Source organism: Rhinichthys klamathensis, unplaced genomic scaffold, assembly GCF_029890125.1.
Source record: "Rhinichthys klamathensis goyatoka isolate OS25496 unplaced genomic scaffold, OSU_Roscu_1.1 h1tg000090l_1, whole genome shotgun sequence".
NCBI lineage: Eukaryota > Metazoa > Chordata > Actinopteri > Cypriniformes > Leuciscidae > Rhinichthys > Rhinichthys klamathensis.
Window position 1 is genome coordinate 3475824 of NW_026606629.1, and position 13176 is coordinate 3488999.

Below are 13176 nucleotides of genomic sequence, written 5' to 3' on the forward strand. Positions count from 1 at the left end.
TTGGTAACACTTTACAATAAGGTTCATTTATTAAACATTAGTTAATGTATTAACTATGAACTACCCATGAGCAATACATTTGTTGCTGTTTTTGTTCATCTTTGTTAACGTTAGTTAATACAAATACAGCTGTTCATTGTTTGTTCATGTTATTTCACAGTGCATTAACTAATGTTAACAAGATTTGAAGAAAGTATTAGTACATTTTGAAATTAACATTAACAAAAATTAACAAATGCTGAAGAAGTAATGTTCATTCTTAGTTAATCTTAACTAATGTAGTTAACTAATGAACCTTATTGTAAAGTGTTACCCACTGTTCTAGTCTCATGAGCCTAAATTTTGTTTTATTTGTTAGTCTGTTTAATTCATTGGATTTTTTGTGTGATTGATTAGACATGCAAATATTATTGGCAGTAAGGATTTTGCAGGCACAATATTTAGAGTTGTAGAGAAATAATTTTATTGAAACACTAGTACCAGGAGTCCATGATACGCCTCATGCTCATGAATCTCATGCCACCCATATTGTTGAAGCTCCTGTACTCTCCAGGCCTGAAGTAGGACATCTTGCCTCTGTAGTGGGGCTGCTCATACATGAGCCAGTGGCCGTCCATCACATGACAGGACTGGCAGTGAGACATGCGGTAACGGTCCATGATGTTGTCACAGTCATCCATCATCTCGTACATCTGACCCATGAAGTTCTCCCTCTCGTAGATCCTCATTCTGTAGGAGCCCCTGTGCTGTTGTGGAAATGAAGTCTGTTGTAAATTTCAGCACTATTTAGCAAGCTTTAGTTAATCAATATAGGAAATGTAAAACTAATTTTAGAACAAGTTAGTAATGGATTGCCATTTTGAAAGGGTATTCATGCTACAGGATTTAACATAACATTGATCTAAATAAGTTTTACTTTTGAGCTCACCATGGGGATCATACGGCAGGACCTGATCGAGTTGCTCATCCCGAACATAGACATGTAATCAGCGTACTCGCCCCTTTTAAAGAAATACTGATTTCCCATGTAGTTGGGATGATCATACATCATCCAACACCCGCTCTCCACTCTGCAAGAGTGACAGCGGTTCATGTAGGAGGAAAAGTCACCACTGTCGCCCATACACTCATAAGAGCGACCCTGGAAGTTCCTGTCCTCGTAGAAGATGACCTGAAAAATGAATTAAATTGAAGTAATTAAAAAAAAAAAATCTACTTTCATTTTCATTTGAATTTAACTTTTAAAATGTTTGCTGCGATGAAGTTTACCTTGCCCATCATGGTTGTGCTGGCTGATCCTCAGTAGTTCCACAAAGGAGAAGCTGAAGCTGATTCTGGTTGTTGACTGACTGCTGTCACCCGTACCTTTATACTAGACCAAGGCTAAAGACTACACAGCACCTATTGTTTGTCAGTTCCTGACTGTGCAAAATCGAAAATAACTTATTCTAGCTAAAGTTTAGCATCTAGATGTTCGAGTTCAAATTTTTCACTAATAAAACACAATAAAAAAATAATTTAATGAGAAGGCTTATATTGACCGATTTAGATTTTGTTTTGTTTAGATTTACCTTGTAAATAAATTTTTTTTCCTATTTTACGTTTTTTGCGTATTTCAAAGTTAAGGATTCATAGTTTGAATATTGGAACAAACACTATAATAACATCTTAGTTGATAATTCAATATACCTACTTTATTTTTGACAAAAGATCCCATACTATATATTTAACATACTGTATGAGCAGAAATTGGCGAACAAAAGCTTATTTGAAGTGGCAGTAGTCTTTTTTACAGTAAAAACTTTATAATCTATCCAAAACTAATCAACGAAATCTTGTCTAAACATTCATATTTCTTCTATAACATATAATTTTTATGATATATTAGCATATAAATATTAATTTGCATTTGAATACGTTGCTTATACAAAGACATTTTATTTCAACATATTTCAGTCGATTTATACTCATCTCCGTATAGCAATATAGTTTGGTAAAAGCTAAACTAGTAGATGTGTTCATGTAAAAATAACATGTTTACTAATGTAAGTGCCAGTGTGAATGAACTGCACAGATGCACTCTGTTGTTTACTACAGCTGCCGTTCATTCATTTACACACAGACAAGCGATTCATATTTAAACAGTCTTTTTGCGGTTTACAGACACTATCCCATATCGCGATTAGAACAAAGCACTTAAGAATAAAGAACTTACCATTCACAATTCTCAGCTGGATCCGTTGCTCCTCGAAGTGAAACTAAACCGGCACTTCTGAGGTACATTTCCCAGGATTATTATTACGATAGTATTATTCCTCATAGCGTAGCACGACGACGTAGAGTACATTAAGCTGATTAACCTTGATGTGTTTTATCAACTCACGCAATGCGGAATTAAGTGAATGTCTGGTGTCTGAGATAATTATTAAAACAGGGCCTTTGGCACTCAATGAGAGAAGCCTCCATGTATGTCCAGATGACTTCAGCTCTTACATCCAGTCTGAAACGGACAGTAACTTTACTGCAAAGACAAAATAATGCGAATAATGCAAAATAACGCGAAGACAAAATATATATATATATATATATATATTTCTTTCTTTCTTTCTCTTCGCATCCTTTGGTACCCAGTGACACACCTGTGTGAAAGGCTCATTATGCAGCTCATTATGCGGCTCATTATGCAGGTCATTGTCTTCTCAGGTATGAATCAGGGCATTATTCAGGATCCTCACAATCAAACCCCCCCCCCCCCCCCCCCCCCCCAACCCCACCCCCAATACATTGAAATTTATATCAATGTATTGTTTTGTGTAGATGATTAGGCAGGATGATTTTCAGATCATTTTGAAGAAAACGCTCTAGACGACAACATTCATTAGTCAAAAGTCTTGTGGACACATATTTAGTATGTGTTTTGTGGCCTTATTTCAGAAACTTTAAGTTTTAGTTCTTTCAATAACCTTGGATAAACAATATTCTCTCAAAAATACAAACATGTACATGTACATTGCTCACATATTATGGTAGCCCTGTTTGTGCTAAATAGAGTGTAATTACACCTTTGCCATTAATATGTTTATAAGCAACTGAAAAAGCATAAATGTCAGTGCATGTCAAAACATCTCAAGGACCCCAAAAACACCTTAGACCCCAGAGGGTTAAACGAGTTGCGATTTGAGGAGCAAGCACTTATATTTTCAGTTCCATTCATTTTGCGCGTTGTCTCAAGGCCACGCCCACAACACAGGAAATATCATGAATATTCATGAATACTCCACCCATTGGAACAGTTTTTCACAGGAACTGAATATTACACAACACCGGCTATGGATTTGCCTCCCCCTCCCTTTCTTTATCCCCTCAGACTAGCGCTTCGCAGATTCGGCACATTCTGGGAAAAAGCGTGCAGTGATTACACAGAGGTGAAATTACAAACAAGAAATACACATTCTGAGACATACAATTTTGGGTAGGCTGTGCCTCCCTTGCCTTCCCTGACGAGCAGACACTGATTCCAGGCAATTTGGTGTAGGAAAAAACTGTAGAAATAAAACATCTCTGCTTCCAGTCTGTCTGGAACTGTCAGTCAATAGTACATTTAGTTTTCATTATAATGGACTTTTAGTTTGATTTGTTTAATTTCCTGTTGTCTTTGTTCTAGTGTCCCACTCTCTTTAGTTTATATGGCAATTCATTTGATCATCACATCAATTAGTCTTTTAGTTTGATCCTTTGTTTCCTCAGTTCATGATTGGTTGTTGTTTGTCTGTAGACACTGTTACGTTGAGTTGTATAATCTGTTTTTCTTATTAAATACATTCATTTTGGGATTTCTTGACTAATCTTCATTTTGTTTCAACACATTTCAGTCGATTTCACTCATTTGTATAGCAATATAGTTTGGGGAAATCCAAACCAGTAAATATGTATGTTTATGTAAAAAAAAATAGCATGTTTTCTTACGTAAGCAAGAATAAATAACTTACTCATCAGAAGTAATTTATTACACCATATAATGATTAGGCTTTATTTAATAGTTTATTATTATTAGTTTAATCAATTATTATTGTTTTCGTTAAATCAAAAGCTTAATTTCATTGTCAGTTTAAATGCTGACATATATCAGATGACATATAACATTCTGCCAGCAAGTGACATGTGATGACGTCACGCCATGGAAGGTTTTTGGTGTAGGCTGGACAAGGACATTCGCTTCCTCATGCCCTAAGCGGGGATCCCTGTTGAGTCTAGCAGAGTACATCAACTTTACTTTCTGAGTAGACGGATCCTCCTTTGAGTTTGGAAATGCTGAAGAGTCTAGCCAGCAATCACCGGACATTCAGCCCACCGGAGACGAGGAACTCAAGCCTGCCACAATTAGAGAGCCAGAATTTGAAAAGAAGACAGTGCCAGCCATCACCCCGGAGGCGGAGCCCCATGAAGAGTCTGGCCAGGTGTGAAAGTCGCCACCACCGTGTGTCACTGTGGGAAGCCAGATGGAGTATGAGTAGGACCCCGGCCACCATCCCACCCCTAAGGGGGAGCTGAAGTTGGATTATGTGGAGTCTAATTATTTGGGAAGTTAAGAGGAAGTCTCCTTTTTTCTCCCGTCGCCGCTGATCCCAACCAGCTCAGAATTTGATGTGTCTTCGTCATCACTGATCTTGCCTACTTCAGAGTCCCCTGTGTATTCATCGTAGCTGGTCCTGCCAAACTCTGAATTACTGTTTCCGGCAGAGCACCTGCCCAGCCTCCCACATCCTCTTCACAATCCAGCCATCTCTTCAGCCCTAACTCTGCTGGTTCCCTGCAGTCCCTCGACATCTCCTGTTACCCAAATCAAGTGTACGGATCTGCCTTGGGTCCTTTGGTCGCCAGCACCTTCTAGGCAAGAGGTACTCACTGTAAACTGTAGTACTCACTGTTACGTTGCTTTATTGGTTAGGATCTCCTTTTGCATATTTTGATTAAAGGATTACCTTATTTGTACTTTCATTGTCTCCTCATCTTCCTCTTTGGACTTGACACGTTACATCGACTTTACTGCAGTAAACTGCATGCTGTTTTACCCTTTATTATACTGTTAGGAAACTAGGGTTAACACAAATTTGTGATCCAGGTTGGGCAACCAAACTTCATATGGCTTTAGTTAATATTGCAACCTCTGACTATATTTAGCCTGGGGAGTTTGAGAGTCTGAGATCTTTGTTAATGGTTGGCGCAAGACTCTGAAGAAAAGACATTCTGAGAGTAAAGGAACACAAATAATCATGATAACAAAACAATGAGCTGTGTTTAATTGAAGTTTGAACCTGAATCCAAAGTCTGTGAATTGGATATGAGAGTGACAATTTATTTATTGGATTTAATTGGATCAGGTTTCCCGCTTTATAAGTCAAAATGACACTGATTAAAGGGAGGTGTTTGAGGGGTTTTTTTTTCATCATGAAACAGGATGTTATGTCAGCTGCATATCTCACCCTTTTTTTTCTTAATGCTGTTGTCTGTGACTAATATGTCATAATTATTTATGTAAAATCCATGGCTAATGTATCATGTGTGTTGAACCTGCTTAAATTTGTGTCATTAGTAGGACATGTGGACATGCTAGTGTCAAAAGTGACTGCTGTCTGGTGCTGCTACCCCCTGTAAAGGAGTGTCGTTCTCACTTAATGTACTGTTGCTAAGTGATAGAAATTGCATGCAGTGGAGAAAACACTTGTGTGTGCATGTGTGAAAATGGTAAGAGGCACATGGATTTACACCTGTATTTCAGTTCTCCTCAGCCAAAAAAGACAGGTCAGGATGAAGAAGATAAAAATTCATAGAAATTTCAGTTCAGTTAGAACCAAATGCATATTTGTATTGATGATTGTAATTTGATTATTTTATATACTATTATTAATATTTGTGTTTTAAAAATGTTCTGGATTGATGTTTGAAACAATTGTAGTTGTTGTTTTTTTCTGGTCTAGTTAAGTTCATTTTGTGCTACCAAATTTTGTGCTACCAAAATCTGAAGAGTGCCTGCCCGAACGGCTACCAGGGATTTTGAAATTTTGCACGGCCTGCATGTTTTTTGTGGACTGCTCATAAAAATATTATTGCCATTTAATGATGTTTCAAGACAGTGTTGTAGAGGAATTATTTTATTAATTTAAGAAATGCTAGAAAAATACTAGAAAACTAGTAATAGGAGTCCATGATGCGCCTCATGCTCATGAATCTCATGCCACCCATATTGCTGAAGCTCCTGTACTCTCCAGGCCTGAAGTAGGACATCTTGCCTCTGTAGTGGGGCTGCTCATACATGAGCCAGTGGCCGTCCATCACATGACAGGACTGGCAGTGAGACATGCGGTAACGGTCCATGATGTTGTCACAGTCATCCATCATCTCGTGCATCTGACCCATGAAGTTCTCCCTCTCGTAGATCCTCATTCTGTAGGAGCCTTTGTACTGTAGTGGAAGAGATGTCAGTTATGTGTACAGTGTAGCGAAACTCTCTGAAAGTGTCATCTTTTCAAGATTTTAACATTTTTCTCAATGTCCCAAAAATTTAAATCGGCTCTCTGCTTTGTGTTTCCAAATAAAAGTAGTTTATTAAAAAGTGTTTATTACAAACAAAATTTTTCATGGAGCTCACCATTGGGATCATACGGCAGGATCTGATGCAGTTGCTCATTCCAAACATAGACATGTAGTCAGCGTACTCGCCCCTTTTAAAGAAATACTGATTTCCCATGTAGTTGGGATGATCATACATCATCCAGCACCCGCTCTCCACTCTGCAAGAGTGACAGCGGTTCATGTGGGAGGAGAAGTCACCACTGTCGCCCATACACTCATAAGAGCGACCCTGGAAGTTCCTGTCCTCATAAAAGATGACCTGAAAAATCAAAGTTGATCTTTTGAGTTGTTTAAAGTGAAAATTTACAAATAAAATGTTTTTGGAGTTAAACTGGGTGGAAATCTTAGCTGTAATGAAGTTTACCTTGCCCATCATGGTTGCGCTATCTGATCCTCAGTAGTTCCACAAAGGAGAAGCTGAAGCTGATTCTGGTTGTTGACTGACTGTTGTCACCCGTACCTTTATACTAGACCAAGACTAAAGACTACACAGCACCTATTGTTAGTCAATTCCTGACTGTGCAAGTTGGAAAAGAGGCCATTCAAGCTGAAGCACAGTATCTAGACCTTACTACTCAAATTTGTCACTCTAGAATTTCTGAAGTTTAAATTGTAATTATGAAGCACCATACTAACTAAACTTTGAAAAAAGGTTTTAAAGTATTTTGTTAGTTGTACCTCATTAAATACTTACCTATTGTTTTATGAGTTTTATTTTTATTTTACTTGAGTACTACTGAAATAATTAAGTTTTTACTAATTTACTTATTCTATAAAGAAATTATACTGCTTACAATTTCATTTGGAAATTGGAAGTATAACAAATATTTTGCAGGTCATAATGAGTAAAAAGATTGTTTTGTATTTAGTACAAGTTAAATACAAGCTGCTCTATGGACAGTTTCTGTTGCCTGAACAGACTAGAGATGATTCTTTTATTTTTATTAAAGCATTTTTATGATTAAAAAAATGTTTTAAGATGTATTGTCTTCTAAAACTTCTTTGGTTTATTTTTTAGGTTTTAGAAATTGTTTAATTATTGTGCTTCGTTTATTTCTAATAAAAAAATGCATTTCCAGTTGTTACATCATGTTCTGCCCTCCCCCCTCATTTCCTTGTTATTTTCTAGTATCTTTGCAGAGTGATGAAGTAGAAGTAACCATGTTTATTTTTTAGCATGGTTAAATTGAATGCATCCAAATTTTCATAGTATTCATCCGATTTAGTATTATACAGCTAAATTAGAATTAGTGTGTCAGATCAGAGTACTGTAGTAGGGCTGACCCCTAATAGGCGACTAAACGTTAGTGTAACGGCAAGTATAGTCAGAGAAGAGAAGCACATATGATGTTTAACCATTTATTTTATGCAGCAGCAGAGAACAAACAAAAAGGTAAATGACTGAGACTTTGAGCCGGTTGAATGGTGAATTCAAATGGATTAATCAGTCTCTTATCTTTGCTGGATGCTTTGGAGATTGTGTTGGCTGTATCCAGGATAATGGAAGCACACACACCTCAGTTGCTGCTGGTAGGTGAAATCCAGGTGAGTGACTGAGTGGATGGTGTCCCGGGGAAGTGAAGATGGAAAATGACTTTGTATTAAAAGGATCTTGGGAGTATCAGAGGAGAATGGACACTGGGATCAGGAAACACTAGCCGCGTTTCCACTGTCGGGCCAAAAGGGGGCGTGCTAGTCTGTGCCAGGCCTAGTAGTGTTTCTACTCACACTTCCGGGGCTTGATCGGGCCTCGTCGGGGCTTCCTCTGGCGGGTATTCCTTCCGAATACCTTGGTCCAAAGCGGGCCAGCTCTGGCTAGAGGAGTGGTTACGAACAGAGGCGGAGTTTATCTGAGCCGGGAGACGGCAGCGCCAGATGATTCTGTCAGCTAACATCAGCATTAAAGACTTTTAAAATAATTTACCTCAAAACTCACTTTCATGTTTGAATGCCTTCTGTTTGTGATCCGATGTGGTTTCTGAAATATTTATACGCGATGCAAAAGACTATGCACGCTAACCATTACCATAGTAAACATGGTAAATATGAACGCTTGAAGAAATCAGACAAATCATAAAGGCTATCACAATCATGTTTTTATTTTATCTGTCTGTAGCCTATGTCTCATCTCTTTATACCAGACTATCATAAAATAAAGCAACTTCTTTTTTTGGGAGCTTCCTCCCTTTGGTGGCATATTTGTAGAAATTATCATTCTTTCTAAATGTGATGTAAATATGTACTGTTACTACCAAATAAACAGAAACAGACGCGACTGAATAAGTAAGTCTGTCCTCTTTCTTTTTTTTTAAATAGACCTAACGGTAAGCCACTTTATTTCTGTGTGGCTAATGTGCAATTTTGATACAAATGAATTCATTATGATCAATGTATCCCTATTTATTGTAAACCTGTGGTAAAACATTGATTCTTGGGTTTTAAATATTCAAGTAAACAACAAAAATGCCAGCAAACGGTTGCTTTTATCATGTTGTTCCGAACTAAACTGCCAGTGTGAAAGCACCCTAAGTCTGTTTTGTGTTATTCTCTTTCCCATCAAACTCACCCTACTAGACTTATACAGAGCTAAATAAAAAATAACAGGTTAAAACCTACAAACAATTTTTTTTAACAGTTCGGGAATCGGTTCCCAAAAAAATAATCAAACAGGAAACATGCAGGTCGTATCAGCACAGTTCACTCTCCATCTAGACGCTGGGCGTGATGATGCACCTCTGAATACTAGTATGTGTATTTGATAGTAAGTTTATAATAAATTATGAGCTGAATGTAGTAAGTAGTGAACAGTGAATTAATTAGGATGTGATTAGTAAAGTCATGACTAAATAATGCATTAACAGGACATGAGTTGATGTTAGTGTATGGTTAGTTAATGAGTTAGTTAAGTATGATGTGCACCCACAAGTAAAGTCATGACACAGCCATGTATTAACAAGCCATGAGCTGATGTTAGTGAATGGGTAGTTAATCATGAACTCATGGGTAGTAATGATGTGGCCCTCAATGACACAATGATGCAATGATGCACTTAAAAAAAATTAACTAAAGAAGCCAAAAGCTAAGTTAATTATTTGGCTAAATTATCCAAAGCAGTCAACATTTATTAGATTAAAGGTGCATTCCATTCGACCGTAAGTGGATTGTGAAGTGGACTTCACAGGGTTTCTGTTTTCTACTATTTTTTCTACAATTTTCTGTCATAATCATTTGATAACAAAAAAGTATTCATAACTTCAATGATCTCATTGTTTCTGCCTTAAAATATTACATTGTTTAAATTAATACATATTTAGCTAACTGTGATTTGTATATGTACATTTCTGAAATACAGAACTTAGACAGTTACCTCTGTTAACAGATCACTCTAAATTGTAATGTGGACTCATGAATTTTCTGCAAAGCTGCTTTGAAACGATGTGTATTGTGAAAAGCGCTATATAAATAAATGTGAATTGAATGTAATTGATTTAAGAACAGATTTTTCCCCTTTTTTTCCCAAATGTACAGTATGTCTTGTGGGACTTCTTAATGTTAGTGACTCTTGCTGCTCTTATATGTTATCACAAGTAACCACTGGTATACCTCACAAGCAACTTTTTAGTTTCAGATGTAGATATAGAGAGCCCAGAATTATGTACCTTTAAATGTAGATACCTTTTTTTTATCTACATACTTGGACCCAGCCGTGGCTCATTTGTAAGGATAGGTGGGCCCCACCAATTTACTCATCCAAAACATAGATCTCTACATAAACTGAATCAACAATAAATTGAGTAACACTTTATGAAAGTGACATGTGAAGGCTAATAAGTATGGTAACCCATATTTGGAATATGTCCTCTGCATTTAACCCATTCAAGTTACTGGAAACACATTAGGAGTAGTGAGTAATTAACACACACATACTGCAAACTGTGGACACACACCCGGAGCAGTGGGCAGCCATTTTTATGTGCCACCCCGAGAGACATTGGGGGTTAGGTGCCTCGTTCAAGGGCACCTCAGTCATTTCAACGCTATCTCACGAGCAAAACGTAAAAATTCATACAAGTGAGTAAAAGGAGGCTAATTCGTACAAATTTGTATGACCTCACTCAAACGAATTCGTACGATTTGTCTAAACCCCAGTGATGGGTAAGTTTAGGGGCCGGGTCAGTGGTAGGTCAATCGTAAGAATTCATGCGAATTGGGTAACTTGTAAATATGTACGATTTAGCAAAAATCGTACGAATTAGCCACCTGGTAAAATTCTTACGAATTGCCGTGAGATCGGGTTGGTCATTTCCTACCGGAACTGAGAATCGAATGTTGGGTTTCCTTGTTTTATGGGGACTTTCCATTTAAAATAATGATTTTATACTGTACAAACTGTATATTCTATCCCATAAACCCACCCCTAATCCAAACTGATGTATTTTTAACAACCTGACCTAGTTTTTGTATGTATTTCATATTAACAGCATTATGGTGGTTTTTTAAGTGTTGAAAATGTTTAACTTTGGAAATAGACTTAATGTATTTGTAAACATTTTAAGGATCTCTTAATACTAATTCAATTAATAAAATAGAGGTAAATCAATTAATATTCTTCAGATTTTAGATTATTTTAAGTCATAAAGTGAGCAGGATATATTAAAATTTAACGTATGGTTTCAGCAGGCATGTTTTATGATAGCCTACTAATCGGGGCAAATGGTACCTGTGTCCAGACGGTGCCTGTGGCCTGTCTGTTCGACCTATGTTGAGTAGCATATCAAATAAATTAAACCCATTGGACTCTATTTTATGGAAAACACATACTGGGATTTTTTTCTAAATTTAATCTTTTGTGTTCCACAGAAGAAAGTCATAAACATTTGGAATAACATGAGGATGAGTAAATGATTTTGGTGTGAACTATCCCTTTAGTTTTTCCATATAGACATTTGGACTGCATGTAGTTTCACAGTTATGAACAGGGTTTTATGTTTGACTGGACCATGTCTTTTGAAAGCCTGCATCCATCATATTTACAGCCTATTAGATTGCTATCTTACTATAGTATAATAGAATTCAGTAAATTCTTTATAGATCTGTTTAATTTATGAGATGTTGTTTGTGAGCTAATGCAAATATTATTGACATCAATGAATTTCAAGACAGATTGTGTAGTGTTGTAGAGAAAATATTTTATTAATATAAACCCTAGTAAAAAGAGTCCATGATACGCCTCATGCTCATGAATCTCATGCCACCCATATTGCTGAAGCTCCTGTACTCTCCAGGCCTGAAGTAGGACATCTTGCCTCTGTAGTGGGGCTGCTCATACATGAGCCAGTGGCCGTCCATCACATGACAGGACTGGCAGTGAGACATGCGGTAACGGTCCATGATGTTGTCACAGTCATCCATCATCTCGTACATCTGACCCATGAAGTTATCCCTCTCGTAGATCCTCATTCTGTAGGAGCCCCTGTGCTGTAGTGGAAGAGAAGTCCATTATTTTCAAGTTTAGCTATAGTAGAAACAACATCTAATGTAAACAAATAACAGGAACTGTGTAGTTCTGTCTTCATTTTGAAAGTTGCTTTAAGTTGATGGATTTTAGAATTTTCCTCTATGTCCTGCAAATGTATGTCCTACATGTTTATGCTTCATGATTCTAGATTAATATAAATTAAGAAATATTTAATTAAGAAATATTCTAAAATGATAGGGTGTGCCTTTGGGTGTATTACAAAACAATACATTCATGGAGCTCACCATGGGGATCATACGGCAGGATCTGATGCAGTTGCTCATTCCAAACATAGACATGTAGTCAGCGTACTCGCCCCTTTTAAAGAAATACTGATTTCCCATATAGTTGGGATGATCATACATCATCCAGCACCCGCTCTCCACTCTGCAAGAGTGACAGCGGTTCATGTAGGAGGAAAAGTCACCACTGTCGCCCATACACTCATAAGAGCGACCCTGGAAGTTCCTGTCCTCGTAGAAGATGACCTGAAAAGAAAGTTAATCTGTAATGAATTTTCACTTTATATAACTTGTATCAAAGTAATTTGAGTGAAACTGTATGTAATGGGTGCTGGAATGAAGTTTACCTTGCCCATCATGGTTGTGCTGGCTGATCCTCAGTAGTTCCACAAAGGAGAAGCTGAAGCTGATTCTGGTTGTTGACTGACTGCTGTCACCCGTACCTTTATACTAGACCAAGTCAAAGACTACACAGCACCTATTGTTAGTCAATTCCTGACTGTGCAAGTTGGCATAGAGGCCATTCCAGCTAAAGCTTGGTATGTAGATCTTAGTATTTATATTATTAGGTCTGTATAATTTCTGAAGTTTATATATATATATATATATATAAATATATAGTGTTTGTTGTTCCAAATTATTGCATACATATTTGTTTTTTGTTTTTGTTTTTTGGTAACAACTTTAATTGAAGGGGTGTGCATAAGACTGGCATGACACCTTCATAATCACATGAACATGAAGGAGGTTTCATGCATGTTTATGACAACTGTTATTAAGTGT

The 13176-nt window shown here is 37.1% G+C and overlaps 3 protein-coding genes across 3 annotated transcripts; all 3 read right to left on the reverse strand.

Annotated features, from left to right (window-relative positions):
* Positions 1 to 448: 448 nt before the first annotated feature.
* On the reverse strand, positions 449 to 1355 carry LOC130085877 (gamma-crystallin M2-like). The gene is made up of 3 exons (XM_056251863.1): positions 1270 to 1355; positions 929 to 1171; positions 449 to 746 (listed from the first exon to the last, which is right to left on the reverse strand). Exons 1-3 carry the CDS (start codon positions 1279 to 1281, stop codon positions 474 to 476), a joined length of 528 nt encoding a protein of 175 aa, XP_056107838.1. The 5' UTR covers positions 1282 to 1355; the 3' UTR covers positions 449 to 473.
* A 4828-nt stretch (positions 1356 to 6183) lies between these two features.
* On the reverse strand, positions 6184 to 7066 carry LOC130085880 (gamma-crystallin M2-like). Its single transcript, XM_056251866.1, has 3 exons — positions 6998 to 7066; positions 6650 to 6892; positions 6184 to 6462 (listed from the first exon to the last, which is right to left on the reverse strand). Exons 1-3 carry the CDS (start codon positions 7007 to 7009, stop codon positions 6190 to 6192), a joined length of 528 nt encoding a protein of 175 aa, XP_056107841.1. The 5' UTR covers positions 7010 to 7066; the 3' UTR covers positions 6184 to 6189.
* Positions 7067 to 11805: 4739 nt separating this feature from the next.
* Positions 11806 to 12826, reverse strand: LOC130085878 (gamma-crystallin M2-like). The gene is made up of 3 exons (XM_056251864.1): positions 12741 to 12826; positions 12397 to 12639; positions 11806 to 12111 (listed from the first exon to the last, which is right to left on the reverse strand). The coding sequence occupies exons 1-3, from the start codon at positions 12750 to 12752 to the stop codon at positions 11839 to 11841; spliced, it is 528 nt and encodes a 175-aa protein (XP_056107839.1). The 5' UTR covers positions 12753 to 12826; the 3' UTR covers positions 11806 to 11838.
* Between the last annotated feature and the right edge of the window lie 350 nt (positions 12827 to 13176).